At 38.5% G+C, this 15,822-nt stretch overlaps 1 protein-coding gene across 2 annotated transcripts in view; it reads left to right on the forward strand.

Annotated features, from left to right (window-relative positions):
- The window catches only part of LOC126195345 (ATP-binding cassette sub-family G member 1-like), a 359,577-nt gene extending 344,363 nt beyond the window's left edge, over window positions 1-15,214 (forward strand). For both annotated transcript variants that reach the window (XM_049933923.1, XM_049933924.1), the window contains 3 exons: window positions 9,468-9,568; window positions 11,995-12,150; window positions 12,552-15,214. In XM_049933923.1, the coding sequence (XP_049789880.1) occupies window positions 9,468-9,568; window positions 11,995-12,150; window positions 12,552-12,908 (614 nt within the window). In that variant the 3' untranslated portion in view covers window positions 12,909-15,214. The remainder of the gene's footprint in view (window positions 1-9,467; window positions 9,569-11,994; window positions 12,151-12,551) is intronic.
- Window positions 15,215-15,822: the final 608 nt, after the last annotated feature.

Genomic DNA, 15,822 nt, shown 5'->3' on the forward strand with positions numbered 1-15,822 from the left:
ATGGCAAGAAGCCAAGAATAGGGCTCTTGCTTTATTTTCGTGCAGCATTCCTACCAAAATGTTGGGCTGGAGAGTCCATCTGATTTGGTCACATCTAATACGATCGCCACAGTAGATACAAGTGCTGATCAACAAAGACTGAGACTGACTTTTTCCTGTAGCTTCCATGATAGTTTCCTATCTGTACCAAGAATGTATGAAAAGAGCGGCTTTATATGTATGGTGTCCATAGGCACCATACTCGCATATTAGTAGGTTGGTAGTAATGCTCTATTCTCTAGACACTCATTGCATTTCGCTTATCAAACAATGGAGGTGATGTGAGAGGAGCAGTATGGTGCAATAAAATCCTGTGTTTGTTTAAACTATACAGCGACTGAAACTTACAAAAATCTGCAGCAAACATATGGTGAAGATGCACTACCTCATGCAAAAGTGGTGGTTCAAAGACTTCAAATGCGGCCAACTTGTCTGTGTTAAGCCAAGGTGGGACTGGTGTTTCGGCTTCTGATGTGACTGAAGTTAATGTCAGTGTAACTGCTGTGATTATTTGTGAGGACTGGCAGATAACATTACTTAATCTCAGTGAGATGTTGAAAATTTCATATGCAAATGTCTTTATGATTTTGTTGATCATCTCCATATGTCCCATGTTTGTGCTCGTTGGGTGTTGTGTGTGTTGACTCCAAACAAAAGGCTTTGCAAATGGAGACAACTTGTGAGGTGCTGTCTGTCTTTGGTGATTGAGGGGATGCATTTCTGGAATTGGTGATGAATCAAGGGTACATCATTATGATCCTGACAGAAAACAAGTGAAGACAGTGTGGAAATCGCCAGGTTCTCTGACACTAAAAAAGGCAAAAGTTGTTCCATCTGCAGGAAAAGTAATGGTAAGCACATTTTCTGATTCTCATGGAATGATTTAGCAGCATACAGTATTCCCTTGCACTACTGTTACAGCAGTAGACTACATGTCAGTATTAACTAAACTGAAGAAGCACATTGCTGGGAAAGGACCAGAACTTTCTTGGAATGGATGCTGACTTCATTATGACAGTGTGCGGCTTCATGTCACAAATCAAGTCACACAGTTTCTGGAACAGTTCAACATTACGTATGTATGGCATCCATCCCTGATCTTGCACCTAGTGATTATTTTTTTCATCACTAAAAGCAAAACTTTCAGACGTTTGATTCAAGAACTCTGAAGCAGTACTCAAGAAAAGTAAGGCGATTCTCAAGGTCCTGATAAGGACTGGTAGAGATGCTATAAAAAGTGCATTCAAGTAGGAGAGAAGTACAGTAATAAACATCTGTGAAAAAATGAGTCTAGTCTTTCTTGATTAGTTCTTGTGTAGTGACTAGGGGTGTAGCGACTGCCATGTGATTGCTTCAGTAATAAAAGCCACAGGTGTGAACATTAGGGCCATGTCAAACAGCATTATCATAGCCAAAATGCTACAATTGTAGACAAGTGGGTCACAAAACATGGGAGTGTGGGAGTGTGCAACAGCTAAATCAGTATCAGCAAAAGCATTCATTAAATGTCAACAGGAACATATCAGCCAAAGGAAAATGTTCTTGATAAAGTGTAGTTCTGCATGAGTAGATGCAGAGACAGAATGCTGCTTGTGTAGTTTCATTGGTGGCAAGAAACATAGGTTTGTAGTAGATACAGGGGAACATGTAATGGTCATTGCATTAGATCTCTTGGGTAGAAAGAGACAATGGTCTCTGTGTTACAGGTTACATGGAGTTACTAATAATTATATAAGTTCATTGGAGGCCCCACTGCCCAAATTTAGCATTAGTGCTGAGACATTTTTTTGAGCACTGGAGGTTTTTTCACAGGTTGGTAGAGGGTATTCTGCAATTGTTGGGCTTGATTTCCTTATTAAACATCGTACTGAAATAGATCTTTCATGGCATACAGTTGAGCTTGAAGGGAATTTTTTTTTGCTATGTGATCTGCATTGTATATATGCATACTAAAGATGGGTTCCCATTATAGTGTATTGTCAGTGAAAATAGATGGGTCTTTGTGGTACAATGATACGATACTATGTGTGGATGAGCCACTGAAAATAATGGGCATTTAGATGCGCTGCATTGTTTTGTACACAGAAGCATAGCATGCATAAGTAATGTGAATGATGAATGTATGGTTCCATTTAGCATAGAAAATTTTGGTATGGATGATGCAAAAGGCTTAATGTTTGCCATATTGGTTGTTTTGGATGAAGTAGGTCATGTACTTACCACAGCTACAAGCATACCACTAATGATTCCACATAACATGAGATAGTGGATCACCTGCAGGGCAGTGACCGGAGAGCTATGGAAGCACCACTGTTACAGTTTGTTTAACACACAAGGTCTATTACCTGTGACCTTGGTTATCCAGCACTACATATCAACAGGAAGTAATGCTCCTGTATCGTATACCAAGGCAAATATAACCACTCATCAACTGACAGTTGGTAGAAAGTATCAGATAACCCAATTATAGTTCCTGGTGGGCACCTGTTGTGGTTCTGAAAAAAATGATGGATGCCACCAAAAAATGCCATTTTTGTTGCAACCGTAGATACCTGAATGATAGAACCACCACCATCGCCTATCCATTACCTAACACCATGGAGATGCTTCCTAACTCAGGCAGATGCAAATACTTTTCTACAACTGATTTGTTCAGTGGTTACCACAGGCTGGAGATAGTGCAAGACAACAGAAGTAAAATAACTTTTACAGTCCCATGGGGGCTTTTTCAATATCACACGAAGCTATTTGGGCTTAAAATTGCACCAGTCACATTCCAAAGTTGCTAAAGGTATGGCCTAAAATCTGGAAAATGCATGTCTCAATGATATTATAGTTTTCTTGGAAGATGTGAATGAACACGTAAAATGGTTGGAGGTGTATTTAATAGACTAAGGGCAGTACATCTTATGCTAAGTATTGAAAAAGGTAGTTTTGCAACAAATCAGGTCAAGTACCTGGGACATGTTATTAGTGAAGAGGGTGTATGAACTGATACTTGTTTAGTGTCAGCAGTCTTAGAATTTTCAGCCCTTCAAAAAGTGAAATGGTTACAATCTTTTCTGGGTTGTGTAGCTATTACCATAAATTTGTTAAAAACTTTGTGTGAATTGACCAGCCATTATTATCTACTGAACAAAGAGTTAAATATGAATGGCTCCTGGAATGTGAGTGTGCCCTTCTGGCATTAAAAAAAGCATTAACCAAAGATGCGGTACTAGTGTTTCTTGATTTTGACAAAGAATTCATGCTTCCCTGTGATGCTAGCAATAGTGCTCTTGGTTGAATTCTCAGTCAGAATGTAGATGGCAAAGAGAATACTATAACATAAGCATCTTGACAGCTAAACAGAGTGTTAACATTATTACTCCACCACAGAGAAGGAATTGTTGTCAGTGATTATGGAACTACTTACTTTTGATGTTACGCATACAGACAAAAAGATGATGATTCATTATGTTAACAGCCAACATACAGCCTGGGACACTTATCTTGAGTTTGTGGTCGGCATGTACAATTCTAGGGTCCATACTGGAACTGGTCTCTCACCTTACAAGATTGTCTACTAAAGGAATTTTCAAAAAGTGTATGCTAAAGAAAAAGCTCGATAAAGAGGGTCAGTGTGTAAAAAGTGATTTTCTTTTTTATATAGTAACTAAAACATTTACTAAAACTATAAACTTTCAGAACAGATGTAGCCTTGATTTATTTCTGTTAACATATACACTCCTGGAAATTGAAATAAGAACACCATGAGTTCATTGTCCCAGGAAGGGGAAACTTTATTGACACATTCCTGGGGTCAGATACATCACATGATCACACTGACAGAACCACAGGCACATAGACACAGGCAACAGAGCATGCACAATGTCGGCACTAGTACAGTGTACATCCACCTTTTGCAGCAATGCAGGCTGCTATTCTCCCATGGAGACGATCGTAGAGATGCTGGATGTAGTCCTGTGGAACGGCTTGCCATGCCATTTCCACCTGGTGCCTCAGTTGGACCAGCGTTCGTGCTGGACGTGCAGACCGCGTGAGACGACGCTTCATCCAGTCCCAAACATGCTCAATGGGGGACAGATCCGGAGATCTTGCTGGCCAGGGTAGTTGACGTACACCTTCTAGAGCACGTTGGGTGGCACGGGATACATGCGGACGTGCATTGTCCTGTTGGAACAGCAAGTTCCCTTGCCGGTCTAGGAATGGTAGAACGATGGGTTCGATGACGGTTTGGATGTACCGTGCACTATTCAGTGTCCCCTCGACGATCACCAGTGGTGTACGGCCAGTGTAGGAGATCGCTCCCCACACCATGATGCCGGGTGTTGGCCCTGTGTGCCTCGGTCGTATGCAGTCCTGATTGTGGCGCTCACCTGCACGGCGCCAAACACGCATACGACCATCATTGGCACCAAGGCAGAAGCGACTCTCATCGCTGAAGACGACACGTCTCCATTCGTCCCTCCATTCACGCCTGTCGCGACACCACTGGAGGCGGGCTGCACGATGTTGGGGCGTGAGCGGAAGACGGCCTAACGGTGTGCGGGACCGTAGCCCAGCTTCATGGAGACGGTTGCGAATGGTCCTCGCCGATACCCCAGGAGCAACAGTGTCCCTAATTTGCTGGGAAGTGGCGGTGCGGTCCCCTACGGCACTGCGTAGGATCCTACGGTCTTGGCGTGCATCCGTGCGTCGCTGCGGTCTGGTCCCAGGTCGACGGGCACGTGCACCTTCCGCCGACCACTGGCGACAACATCGATGTACTGTGGAGACCTCACGCCCCACGTGTTGAGCAATTCGGCGGTACGTCCACCCGGCCTCCCGCATGCCCACTATACGCCCTCGCTCAAAGTCCGTCAACTGCACATACGGTTCACGTCCACGCTGTCGCGGCATGCTACCAGTGTTAAAGACTGCGATGGCGCTCCGTATGCCATAGCAACTGGCTGACACTGACGGCGGCGGTGCACAAATGCTGCGCAGCTAGCGCCATTCGACGGCCAACACCGCGGTTCCTGGTGTGTCCGCTGTGCCGTGCGTGTGATCATTGCTTGTACAGCCCTCTCGCAGTGTCCGGAGCAAGTATGGTGGGTCTGACACACCGGTGTCAATGTGTTCTTTTTTCCATTTCCAGGAGTGTATTTTATAGAGGCACAACAGATGATAAAAGAAGTCTTCATCTACATCTACACTCTGCAAACCACTATGAAGTGTATGGCAGTGTTTTTTCCTAGTCCATTTGTGTGTGGAAAGTGAGAAGAGTGACTGTTTAAATGCCTCCATGTGTGCTGTAATTAATATAATCTTGTCTTCATGATTTTATATGAGTGATAAATAGTAGGTTGTACTATATTCCTAGAGGAATCATTTTAAGCAGGTCCTTGTGAAACTGTAAATAGGATTTCTCAGGATAGTTTATGTCTTTCTTCCAGAATTCACCAGTTCAGTTTCTGCAGCATCTCTGTGATATACTCTCTCATGGATCAAACAAACCTGTGAAAATTCATGCTGCACTTCTCTGTATAGTTCAGGACTTCCTGTTTTATTTGGTGTTGGTCCGGCACACTTGAGCAGTATTCTAGGATGGTTCACACAAGTGATTTGTAAGCAACCTCCTTTGTAGACTCTTGCATTTCCCCAGTATTCTACCAATAAACCAAAATCTATCACCTGCTTCACCCACAACTGAGACTATGTGATCATTTCATTTCATGTCCCTAAAAAGTGTTACACCCACATATTTGTATGAGCTGACTGATTACAACTGTGGCTCATTGATGCTGTATTCACAGGATACTGTGTTTTTTCAGTTTGTGAAGTGCGAGATTTTATATTTTTGAACAATCAAAGCAAGTTGCCAAACTTGGAACCACTTTGAAATCTTATCAAGGTCTGACTAAATATTTATGCAGTTTTTTTTCAGAAAGTACTTCATTACAGATAACTGCAGCATCTGTAAAAAGTCTGAGATTACTAGGTCTACAGGGTCATTAATATACAACATAAACAGCAAGAATTCCAACACAGTTTTCTGGCGCACATATGTAGTTAGCACATCTGTTGATGACTCTCCATTCAAGATAAAATTCTTTCGCCTGCCTACCAGAAAATTGTCAGTTCAATCACAAATTTTGGTTGATACTCCATATGTCCATAATTTTGATAATAAGCATATATGTGGTACTTAGTCAATGGTTTTTAGATATCAAGAAATAGTGCATCCACCAGACTGCCTTGATCGAAAGTTTTCAGCATGTAATGTGAGCGAAGTATGAGTTAGGTTTCACATGACCAATGGTTTCAGAATCATTGCTGGTTGGCATGGAGGAAGACATTCTGTTCATGTCTCATTATGCTTAAACTCAAAACAAGTTCTAAGAGTCTACAGGAAATCAGTGTCAAGGATATTGGGCAGCAGTTTTGTGGACTACTTTTTCTAACCTTCTTGTAAATGCTTGTGATCTGTACTGTTTTCCACTGAATAGGCACAGTTTTTTGTTTGAGGGCTCTGCAGTAGATTAAAGATAAAAAAGGGACCAACTCAGTCACAAGTTCAATATAGAATCTGATATGATTCCATTGGGGCCTGGAGCTTTGTTCAGTTTTAATGATTTCAGCTATTTCTTGACAGCACTGACTCTAACACTCACATACTCATCTTTTCAGCGCTACAAGGATTAAGTTGGGGCAATTCTCCTGGGTTTCCTTTCTAAAGGAACATTTGAAAATTGTGTTAAATGTTTCTGCTCTTGCTTTCTTATCCCCAATTTCAGTTTCTGTCTCATACATGAGCGACTGGACACTAACTTTGGTGCCACTAACACCTTATACATATGACCAGAATTTCTTTGGGTTTTGTGAAAGATCGTCCAACAAAATTCTGCTATGGTAGTTATTGAAGGCTCACACATTGCTATCTTGACTGTCAAATGTGTTTCTCTCAGTATCTCTCTATCTGTAACCTTATTCTTCATTTTACACCTATCGTGCAGTAGTCTCCGTTTCTTCAGAAGTATCTTTACAATGACTGCATACCATGGAAGGTTCCTCTCATTATGGGCTCTTCTACTGGGTACATATCTATCCAGTGCATGGACAGCTATTCTTTTAAGCTTGAGCCATAGCTTCTCTACATACTCCTGTCCTGGGGTAAAAGTTTCGAGTTCCTCACTGAGATATGACACTACTGCTTTTATTATGTAATTTACAAGACATTTATATCTTTATATTTGTTTTAGCTGTCATTTCTACTTCGTTAATTATTGTTGCTACAAATGCCTCATGGTCATTGATATTAGTTTTGATGTGGACATCCTGAAAGAGCTCAGGTCTATTTGTTGCCATTAGATTTCCACCATGAGTGGGGTTCTGAACTATCTGTTCTAAATAGTTTTCAGAGAAGGCGTTTAGTAATGTTACAGGATGTCTTGTCATGCCCACCACTAACAAATCTGTAATTTTCCCAGTTGAATGGGGACGGATGACCGTCGCAGTCTGGTCCCTTTAATCCCCCAAACCAACCAACCAACCAACCAGTTGAATGTTGGATGCCTGATGTCCCCACTGCCGATTACAGTATTATTGTGGAACTTATGTAAAAAAAAACTGAGATTTTCTCTAGTAGTTTTGATAACTTCACAAGTTGAGACTGGTCATCGATAGAAGGATCCAGTTACCATTTTATGCCCACCCCTGACATGGAGTCTTGCCCTAACAATCTTCACTGGATCTGAGTGTCTTGTCTACTGCACAAATACACCACACCCATTTCCCATTAGCCTATCCTTTCAGTGTACACTTACATTTTCCGCAAAAACTTCATTGCTATCAGCTTCAAGTTTTAACCAGCTTTCTGCATGTTGTATTATGTGACCCTTTCCTGCTTTTCAGCAGAGCTTCAAACTCTGGCACTGAGCTGCAAATGCTTTGGCAGTTAACTACTAGGATTTTAATACTCTCACCTGCAGGCTGGGTTAGGGACATTCTTTTGGATCTTATGTGAATATTTCCGGATCTCCTACAGCTCTTGTTACCTGAGCAGGATGGAGAGCTGCTAACTTAAAAACTGTTGCGTACACTCTACACACAGTCAGCTACATGGGTAGCAGTTTCTGCTGTGTAGTGCTCAACTGACCCATTTAGAGGGACCCTACAGTACTCAATCCTATTATGCATGTCCAGGACGTTGCAGCCTAGCTTGTCACAGAACATTCACAGTCTCTGGTTCAACCCTTCTAGTTGACTCAGAACCAGGAGGCCACGATTGATTCAGGTGACAATACTGCAAATCATGAGCTTTGTTGAAACTCCATGTACAAGGCTTGTCTTCTCAACCTTCTCTGCCAGTTACTGGGATGATCCAAGTATGACCTCAGAGCCCTGATGACAGGCATTGTTTGTTCGAATGTGCACCAAAGTCTGCAGTTGGTTGCACCCTATTCTCTCAATGACTGTCAGAATAGTATCTTCCATATGTTTCCAGGTGCTCGTAGTGAATGCAACTGGTGTTCCTTCCTATTCCTTGCTGCCATTTCCCTAATGGCTACCATTATTCCCACATGTTTGAACTGCTGATGATTAATATATTTGTACCTTTTTGTGCTTGCCTCCTGTTGAAACAGGATAAAGTAGGTTTCCCCAAAACAGGCAAAGTTAGTCCAGATGGCTTAGTTTCAGGTTCAGTGAAAGACAGCATCTCGAACTTGTTGTTTAGGGTAATCGGTATAACACCTTGAGTTCTCCCTGGTTCCCATGTACTGTGTACAGGACACTGTGCACAGTCAAGTGGACAAGTAATGACAGATCCATCACTTCCTGCAGAGGAGACATGATCTACAGACAAGGATAGTACTTGGGAATCTTTGGTACCTCTGGTGTATGACTCTTGACAACTCTCCCAGCACACCAGTTCACAGCAGTTGCCAGTCATTTGACAGTAGTCAGGGTAATCTTCAGCTGCCTATGAACATCAACTAACCCATCCCATGTTCAAGAACAAATTCACAGTAGTGCTGAACTGTGTCTTCTGCACTGTTTTACAGGACAGTGAACAAATAATTTTAAACTAAGCTTGCTGCTTATCTTTTAATCTGGTGAGCTATAAATATTACTAATTTCCTTTAAGAACAGGAGCAGTTCGTACACACACTGAGATTTTCATTAAGGCAACAGGTAAACGTATGATCAAAATTAACACAAAGTCATTTAGTATTTAGCTCAGTCCTACCCACAAAACTGCTTCACAAGGGAAGGCTTTGCAGATAGCCCCACTTGATTCGCTGTAACATCAACCAAACCATTATTTGAATCAAATTACGGAAGTTCTGTATTTTTTCTATTCTCATAGTAAATTTGTACAGTTGATTGTAATTATATTTAGTGCATGTATGATTTACTAAAATATATTTTTCTGTTGTCAACAGTTCCTTTGGAGCTACCTGTTGTTGCCAGAGAACATTTCAATCGTTGGTACTCTTTAGGATCATACTATGCAGCTGTCACTTTAGCAGACATTCCAACACAGGTTAGTGTGAATAAGCAAAGACTACTAGTAAAATTCATATGAATTACACTTAAGACAAATCAGTGTTATAATATTTCTGAGTCCTTCACAGCCAGTTATGAATATGTTTTGTTGTTGTGCCTCTCTCAAGATCTTCAGCTCACAGTAATTTAATGATTTTTCGGATTTTTCACTAGCATGAATGGCTAGTATTATCAAATATTCACCTTCCATTGCTGGTGGCAGACAGGAGTTGAGCCAGTAGCCAATGGTTACGTTTAATTGCCATGCTAATATCTGATGGTTTCTACCTGGTTATTGCCACTGTAGATTTCCCTTGTTGCTTGCAATGGTTATTCGCTACAATAGGTGAATCTAGACTCAGTTTGTCTTGAGGATTTCAACTAGCTTTTTGTAACTATTGTCATGTGCATGGATTTTGATAGCTTCTCTAAAGAAATGGATGTGGTAGTTATTATCCACTGTGAGATCCTGTATGTTGACTAATTTTGGTATGTCGTGTGTCTCACATAGTGTGTACTCCTCCACTGATGATTTCTCCACCCATTACAACTTGAAATAGTGTTATGCTCTGTGATACTGGTGTAGATAGATCTTCTAGTCATTACAACACAAATGTATTCACATGTGCACATAATAAATGTATATGGTATACTCTTGCAGTAACTGAAGTATACTGCATAATGTATTCATGTGGAAAAGTTTACGTTGGAATGACTGAATGGTCAAGCAATACCAGGATCATTTTACATAAATTTCATTGCAGGTTGACACAGACAGAGAAATCAGCCACAGTGCAACATGAGCTGTGTGAGATCAGCAATGTAATAAAATTCACTGACATACAGGATCTCACAGTGAATAAGAACTAACATGCCTGTTTGTTCAGGAAAACCACAAAAATTCACAAGCTTGATGATAGTTTCATCAAGAAATAGGAAAGACTCAAGCTCAATCACACCTGGATTTGCCTGCTGCAGCAAAATTCCATTGGAAGAAACAAGGGGAAAACTACAGCAGTGATGACCAGTGGAAGACATTAAGACACTTGTAAGGGAAGTACATACTTCTACTAGCCACAAGCTCAACTCTAGTCTGCCATGAGAACTACTGAGTGATTCTTGATAATGAAAGTCACCTGTGATAGCAAAACACCAGAAAAAACCATAAATGACCTTTGGCCAAATATCCCAAGGTGAGTGCCATCAGAAATGTGTCAATAAACGTAACAGAATGGCTGTATTCAGGGAAAACTACAAAGTGAGATATTTCTGAAGTAAGTATCTTTGAAGATGATACTAAATGTATATATGAGTCAGGTGACACATTATATAATATATTATGTATCTTTTTGAGGGGGACTGGATTCCAGTTCTGAAAGAGGCAATCGTAAGTGGTGAAGCTGAAAATATTTGTAAGGTAAATTGTGAGAATGATTTTTGGAAGAATGTTAGATGAACTAATAAATACAAAAGTACATGATTCATATGGAGATTGAGACATTGTGTACAGAACACCTTCAAGGGTGAAGACCTCTTGAGAGAGCTAGATTATGTTTCTGTGACATCAGAGAAAAATTAAAATCCTTCATACGAGAAACTGGCAAAGTAAAAGGCAAGGCAGCAAAGCGTGTGAAATCACGAATGAAGATCTTTCATATCCCAGAAACAAAACAATCTTCCTCAGCATATGTTGTTAGGAGAAGTCACCAACAAATTTTGCTTGCAAGTAACTCACACATCTCAGGGCCCCCTAAGTGTAGCAACACATAACTTATTGCACCATAAAAGCAATATTTTGAAGGTGTTTCAGAACTCTCTACTTATTAATCCTATGATTTTGTGAAATGCAGTTGTACTGCTACCCGTACTGTGAGAAATGTTGATTTTTTTTTGTCGTACAGTGTGTTTAATCAAATGCATTCTTCAATTTAAGATTGTGTGCACCTGCCTGGCTTGAAATGACATCTACCTAAGAATAAAGAAACAAAACTGTAAATTATTTATTGCTTTTTAGACGTATGAAAACAGCCAGTGTGGAGTAATGCCATCCCAATAACAGTAATTTGATTTGAAAGCCAAAAGTAAATCATAAAATGAATAAATGTTGGTAGAAATTTCATTTTAAATTTAACTTTTATGTTTTCCCTTTACGTATGTATGTAAGTAGTATAATGGGAATTGTACTATTGTCATTTTATCTGTAAACTAAGTAGATTAAACTAATAATTATAAGACATTACTACTGATATACTTAACTACTAGCAAATACTTCACTTATTGACACAGATTTGTTAAAAAATATGATAAAAGATTACTTATGAATGATGCAACTATTAATTCTCATGTAGTGAATCTTTATCACAGATAAACAGTAATTCCTTAAAATTTTACTTATTTAACTGTATGTTTTATTGTGTTTTACAGATCATGTGCACATTTGCATATGTCATAGTGGCCTACTTCATGACTTCACAGCCCTATGAGTTTCACAGATTCACTTTATTCCTCATAATGTGCATTCTTGTTGGTCTAGTATCCCAAAGTATTGGCCTCATATTTGGAATTTCTATGACAGTTCAGGTAAGAGTTAAAGTAAATGAAAAAATATGTTAGAAAAATATTCGTTAAAATATGATGATCATTTATTGAAACAGTGTAATACTAATTATTAAAGTTTAATTTATCTCAGTGTAATCTGAGAATTATATATGCAGGGGCACTACTTTAGTGATATTTTACCTTTCTTACAGTGGAAATTCATTTCACTCCAATCATTTAATTATTTCCCATTTTGATACGCACCAGCTTTTAAAAAGAAATTACAAGAATCTCTGGACTTTTGGCCCTTACTCAAATAAAGTGTTTCCTTAGAAGAAACCTTTAGATTATTTGCTAGTTCAGTGAGAATATAAATTTGAATGTAAGATATCTGTCGCAAAGTAAGCTAAGATAGTGATGAGCTTCTTCTTGTTTCTTTGCAGAATAGCATGGTATTTGGCCCTCTTGCAATCTGCCCATCTCTCATTTTCTCAGGATTTTTTGTGTACATGAAGGATGCCCCATCATATTTTGATTGGCTCTTCCATATGAGTTACATGAAGTACAGTCTAGAGGGACTTATGCTTGCTATGTACGGCTATGATCGTCCTCGTCTGAAGTGCTACAGTGACTATTGTCATTATTCACAACCAAAGAGATTCCTCCAAGAAGTGGACATGGATGGTGGGAGCTACTGGGTGGATGCAGTATTCCTCATATCACTATTCTTCTTTCTCCGACTGATTGGATATTGTGCATTGTTGCTTGAAGTTTACTGCCGTAGGACGTTTTCCAGGTAGCACTTGCAGTGCCTCTGAATGGCAGAGGAATGTCTAAAATGAAGTTATATATACAACTGAAAATCGAAGAGCTCACTGTGAATGTTTCAGACATGAAGTGAAAACTCTTAACAAAATGTGTGACAGTGTTTACAGTGTCATTTATTTAAATATTCTGTGATGTTCAATGTGTCTTAAATGTATATACATGTATTTTTATGCTGATTTTGTCACAATACTGCAGAAGCCACAGACACTTTTAAAACTGTGCAACTATGGCTTCTATTGTGCCATATTATTTAATAGATGACCTTATGCAATCCAAAACTGAGAGCCATGCAGCGAACTTTTGTATATGCTTACAGATCAATACATTAGAAAACATGTAACAACTTGCCATACTGTCAACATAAATTACAGAGTGTAAATGTCAGCTATGTGAATAACAAAGAAAAGGATGATAGTTGTGTTCAGATAATTTATTAATGTGTGAATGTAATGAACAGTATAAAATTTGATGCATGTGATTTCAACCTATTGTATCAGAAACAACTAATGAGAATTCATATTATCAACATAGTACAAAGAAACCATTTTAAAGCATAAAACGTTTTTGTAATATAGATGATATTACTATGAATGATTGCTGCTGCTACAAATGTAAATATCTGCCTAGAATCGTACTACATGGTTATTTACATATGCACTACAAAAAAGAATGTATACTTTAAAATTATGGTGGATATGATAATTGTACTGAACTACACATTCCTGTGCACATAAATTTGTTTGTTAGAATCAATTGGTGCCTTTGTTCATATTTGGAGATGAATGAACAAATGCCACGTGACCAAGTATTGCTATTAGTACAACAATAGCTTTTGTATTTTTGTACATTGCTGCTTAACTGAAGATTCTTTTTTGAACTGGGAAAATATCTATCTTAGCAAAATACCTGGTAACTGATTAGAATCTATTTTTAGATATTTCTGTTGTATTTGTTCTCAAAATTACAGTATAATTTTGCCGTGAAATCAGCAAAAATAATAGTTGTAGGAAACAGAACCAAAGAACTGTAGTTAATGGAATTACATAAGTATGAATTCTGTTGAAGACATTTGATATAACTGTTTGCATTGAAACTATCAATCAGGGAGATGCTGTCAGTGGTACATCTAGCTGATGCTGTGTTTTGTATCTTCATAAACAAAATTTCATTCTCTGTTAGTTAAAGGGAAAGAGGAAATTAAAATAACATGAAGGAAAGAGAAATGTGATGGGGCAAATATACTTCATTCTGGCAGCAGCACAGGCATGCAATGAAACAGTATGCGTGCTGCACTACTAAACATTTTTGCTCTTCCAACATCCACTAAATTCCAAATGCAAAAGCTCAGTATCTTGTTACTTACTCATCAACTGAAAGTAGTGCTGTTAGAGAGATTGAATATGTCAGATCTCCATGGCAGAAATCAGGAATAAAGAGAGTAAAACGTAGATGTTCAAGATACAAAGATGTCTTATGACATATGTACAATAATTTGAACCAAAAAGCAATTAACTTCTGCTTCACTCCATATTTTTTACAGTAAACTCTGAGTAATTTTCTCCTCTGTTTCTGAAAAACATTCTTGTATTTCCTCTGAAACACTTTGTTATCCTTTCTGGACAATAGTTTAAGTTTCATTTCACTTTTGCCTGTGGCTTCAAGATTTGTCATAATGACCTTTCATAGAGGTACGTATACCTTTTACATACCGTACCTCTGTTTGACTGAAATTCATTTCTGACAGTTGTTTCCTGAATGGAAGTAGTGGCATATGTTCCTAATTGATAAACATTTCAAGCATTTCTGTCTCTGACAAGCTAGTACTACTAGTTTCAACTGTCATTTGCAGTGTAAACTTTTACTTTGCATCTTAAATGTTTAATTTTTTTGCACTCTCTTCCTCTTTGCAGGTATTCTTCTCACTTCATTCCTTTCTTTTGGAATTGGAAAAATATTTGTTCTGAACTTTCAAGATACAGTGTAATATCGAACTGTGATTTTTTTCATTGTCAAGAGTGTCTGCTTTTGACCAACTTTATTCAGATCTTATAAATATGTAAATAAATATTTAATTCCACTGTAAAGCTTTAAATAAATAATTAATTTTCATTAAAATATTATATTGCTGAAACATGTTTCGATTCATTTACATTAATTGTCTCTGATTACCATGACACCAGGTGAGTCAACTATGATGTTCACCCTTGCATTTCTGGAACCATTTCACGTATCGTAATTCCAATTTTACCTAAATGAACTGCAAGAAAGTTCTCACTAAACACTGTGTACGATAACTTGTTATAACTCTCTTAATTATAGTGATATTAGTGTCAACTTCAGTTCTAAAATGTAACACTTTATTAATTTCTGTTGCTAGTATTGTAGATCTCAAAAGGACAAATTAAACCACATTTCACTCTCTGAAATCAAGTAAATAGTTTTGAAGACATTACAATATTTGGAACTTAAGATTAATCTGCTTTTATCATTGATACAGTTGTTGTTTTATGCTATCTTATGTTATCATACGGAATTGTCACATATGGCTGGTAGGGCACTCCAGCTTGACTTGGCTAAGAAAGTCTAATTGGATAGATAGTTAAGGAAAATTCAGTTCAAACTTGTACTAATCACACTTGGCTACTACAACACATAGAAGGCAAAGGACTTGCTGTCTAAGGAAGATTCACCATTTGCCTCCAGTAGCACATCCATTCTTGGCCAGAGCTTTGAAAGAAAGCAGAATTTCACAAAGTAAATGGATTTTTGAGACAAACCTGAGGCATGTAGACTGTTTAATAACATCTGACAACTGAAGTAAAATGGTATATATAAAATCATGTAACTAATATTTGGGAGGGCGGAACTTTTGTAGTACCCCATTTT

This window comes from Schistocerca nitens, chromosome 7 (genome assembly GCF_023898315.1).
Source record: "Schistocerca nitens isolate TAMUIC-IGC-003100 chromosome 7, iqSchNite1.1, whole genome shotgun sequence".
NCBI classification, from domain to species: domain Eukaryota; kingdom Metazoa; phylum Arthropoda; class Insecta; order Orthoptera; family Acrididae; genus Schistocerca; species Schistocerca nitens.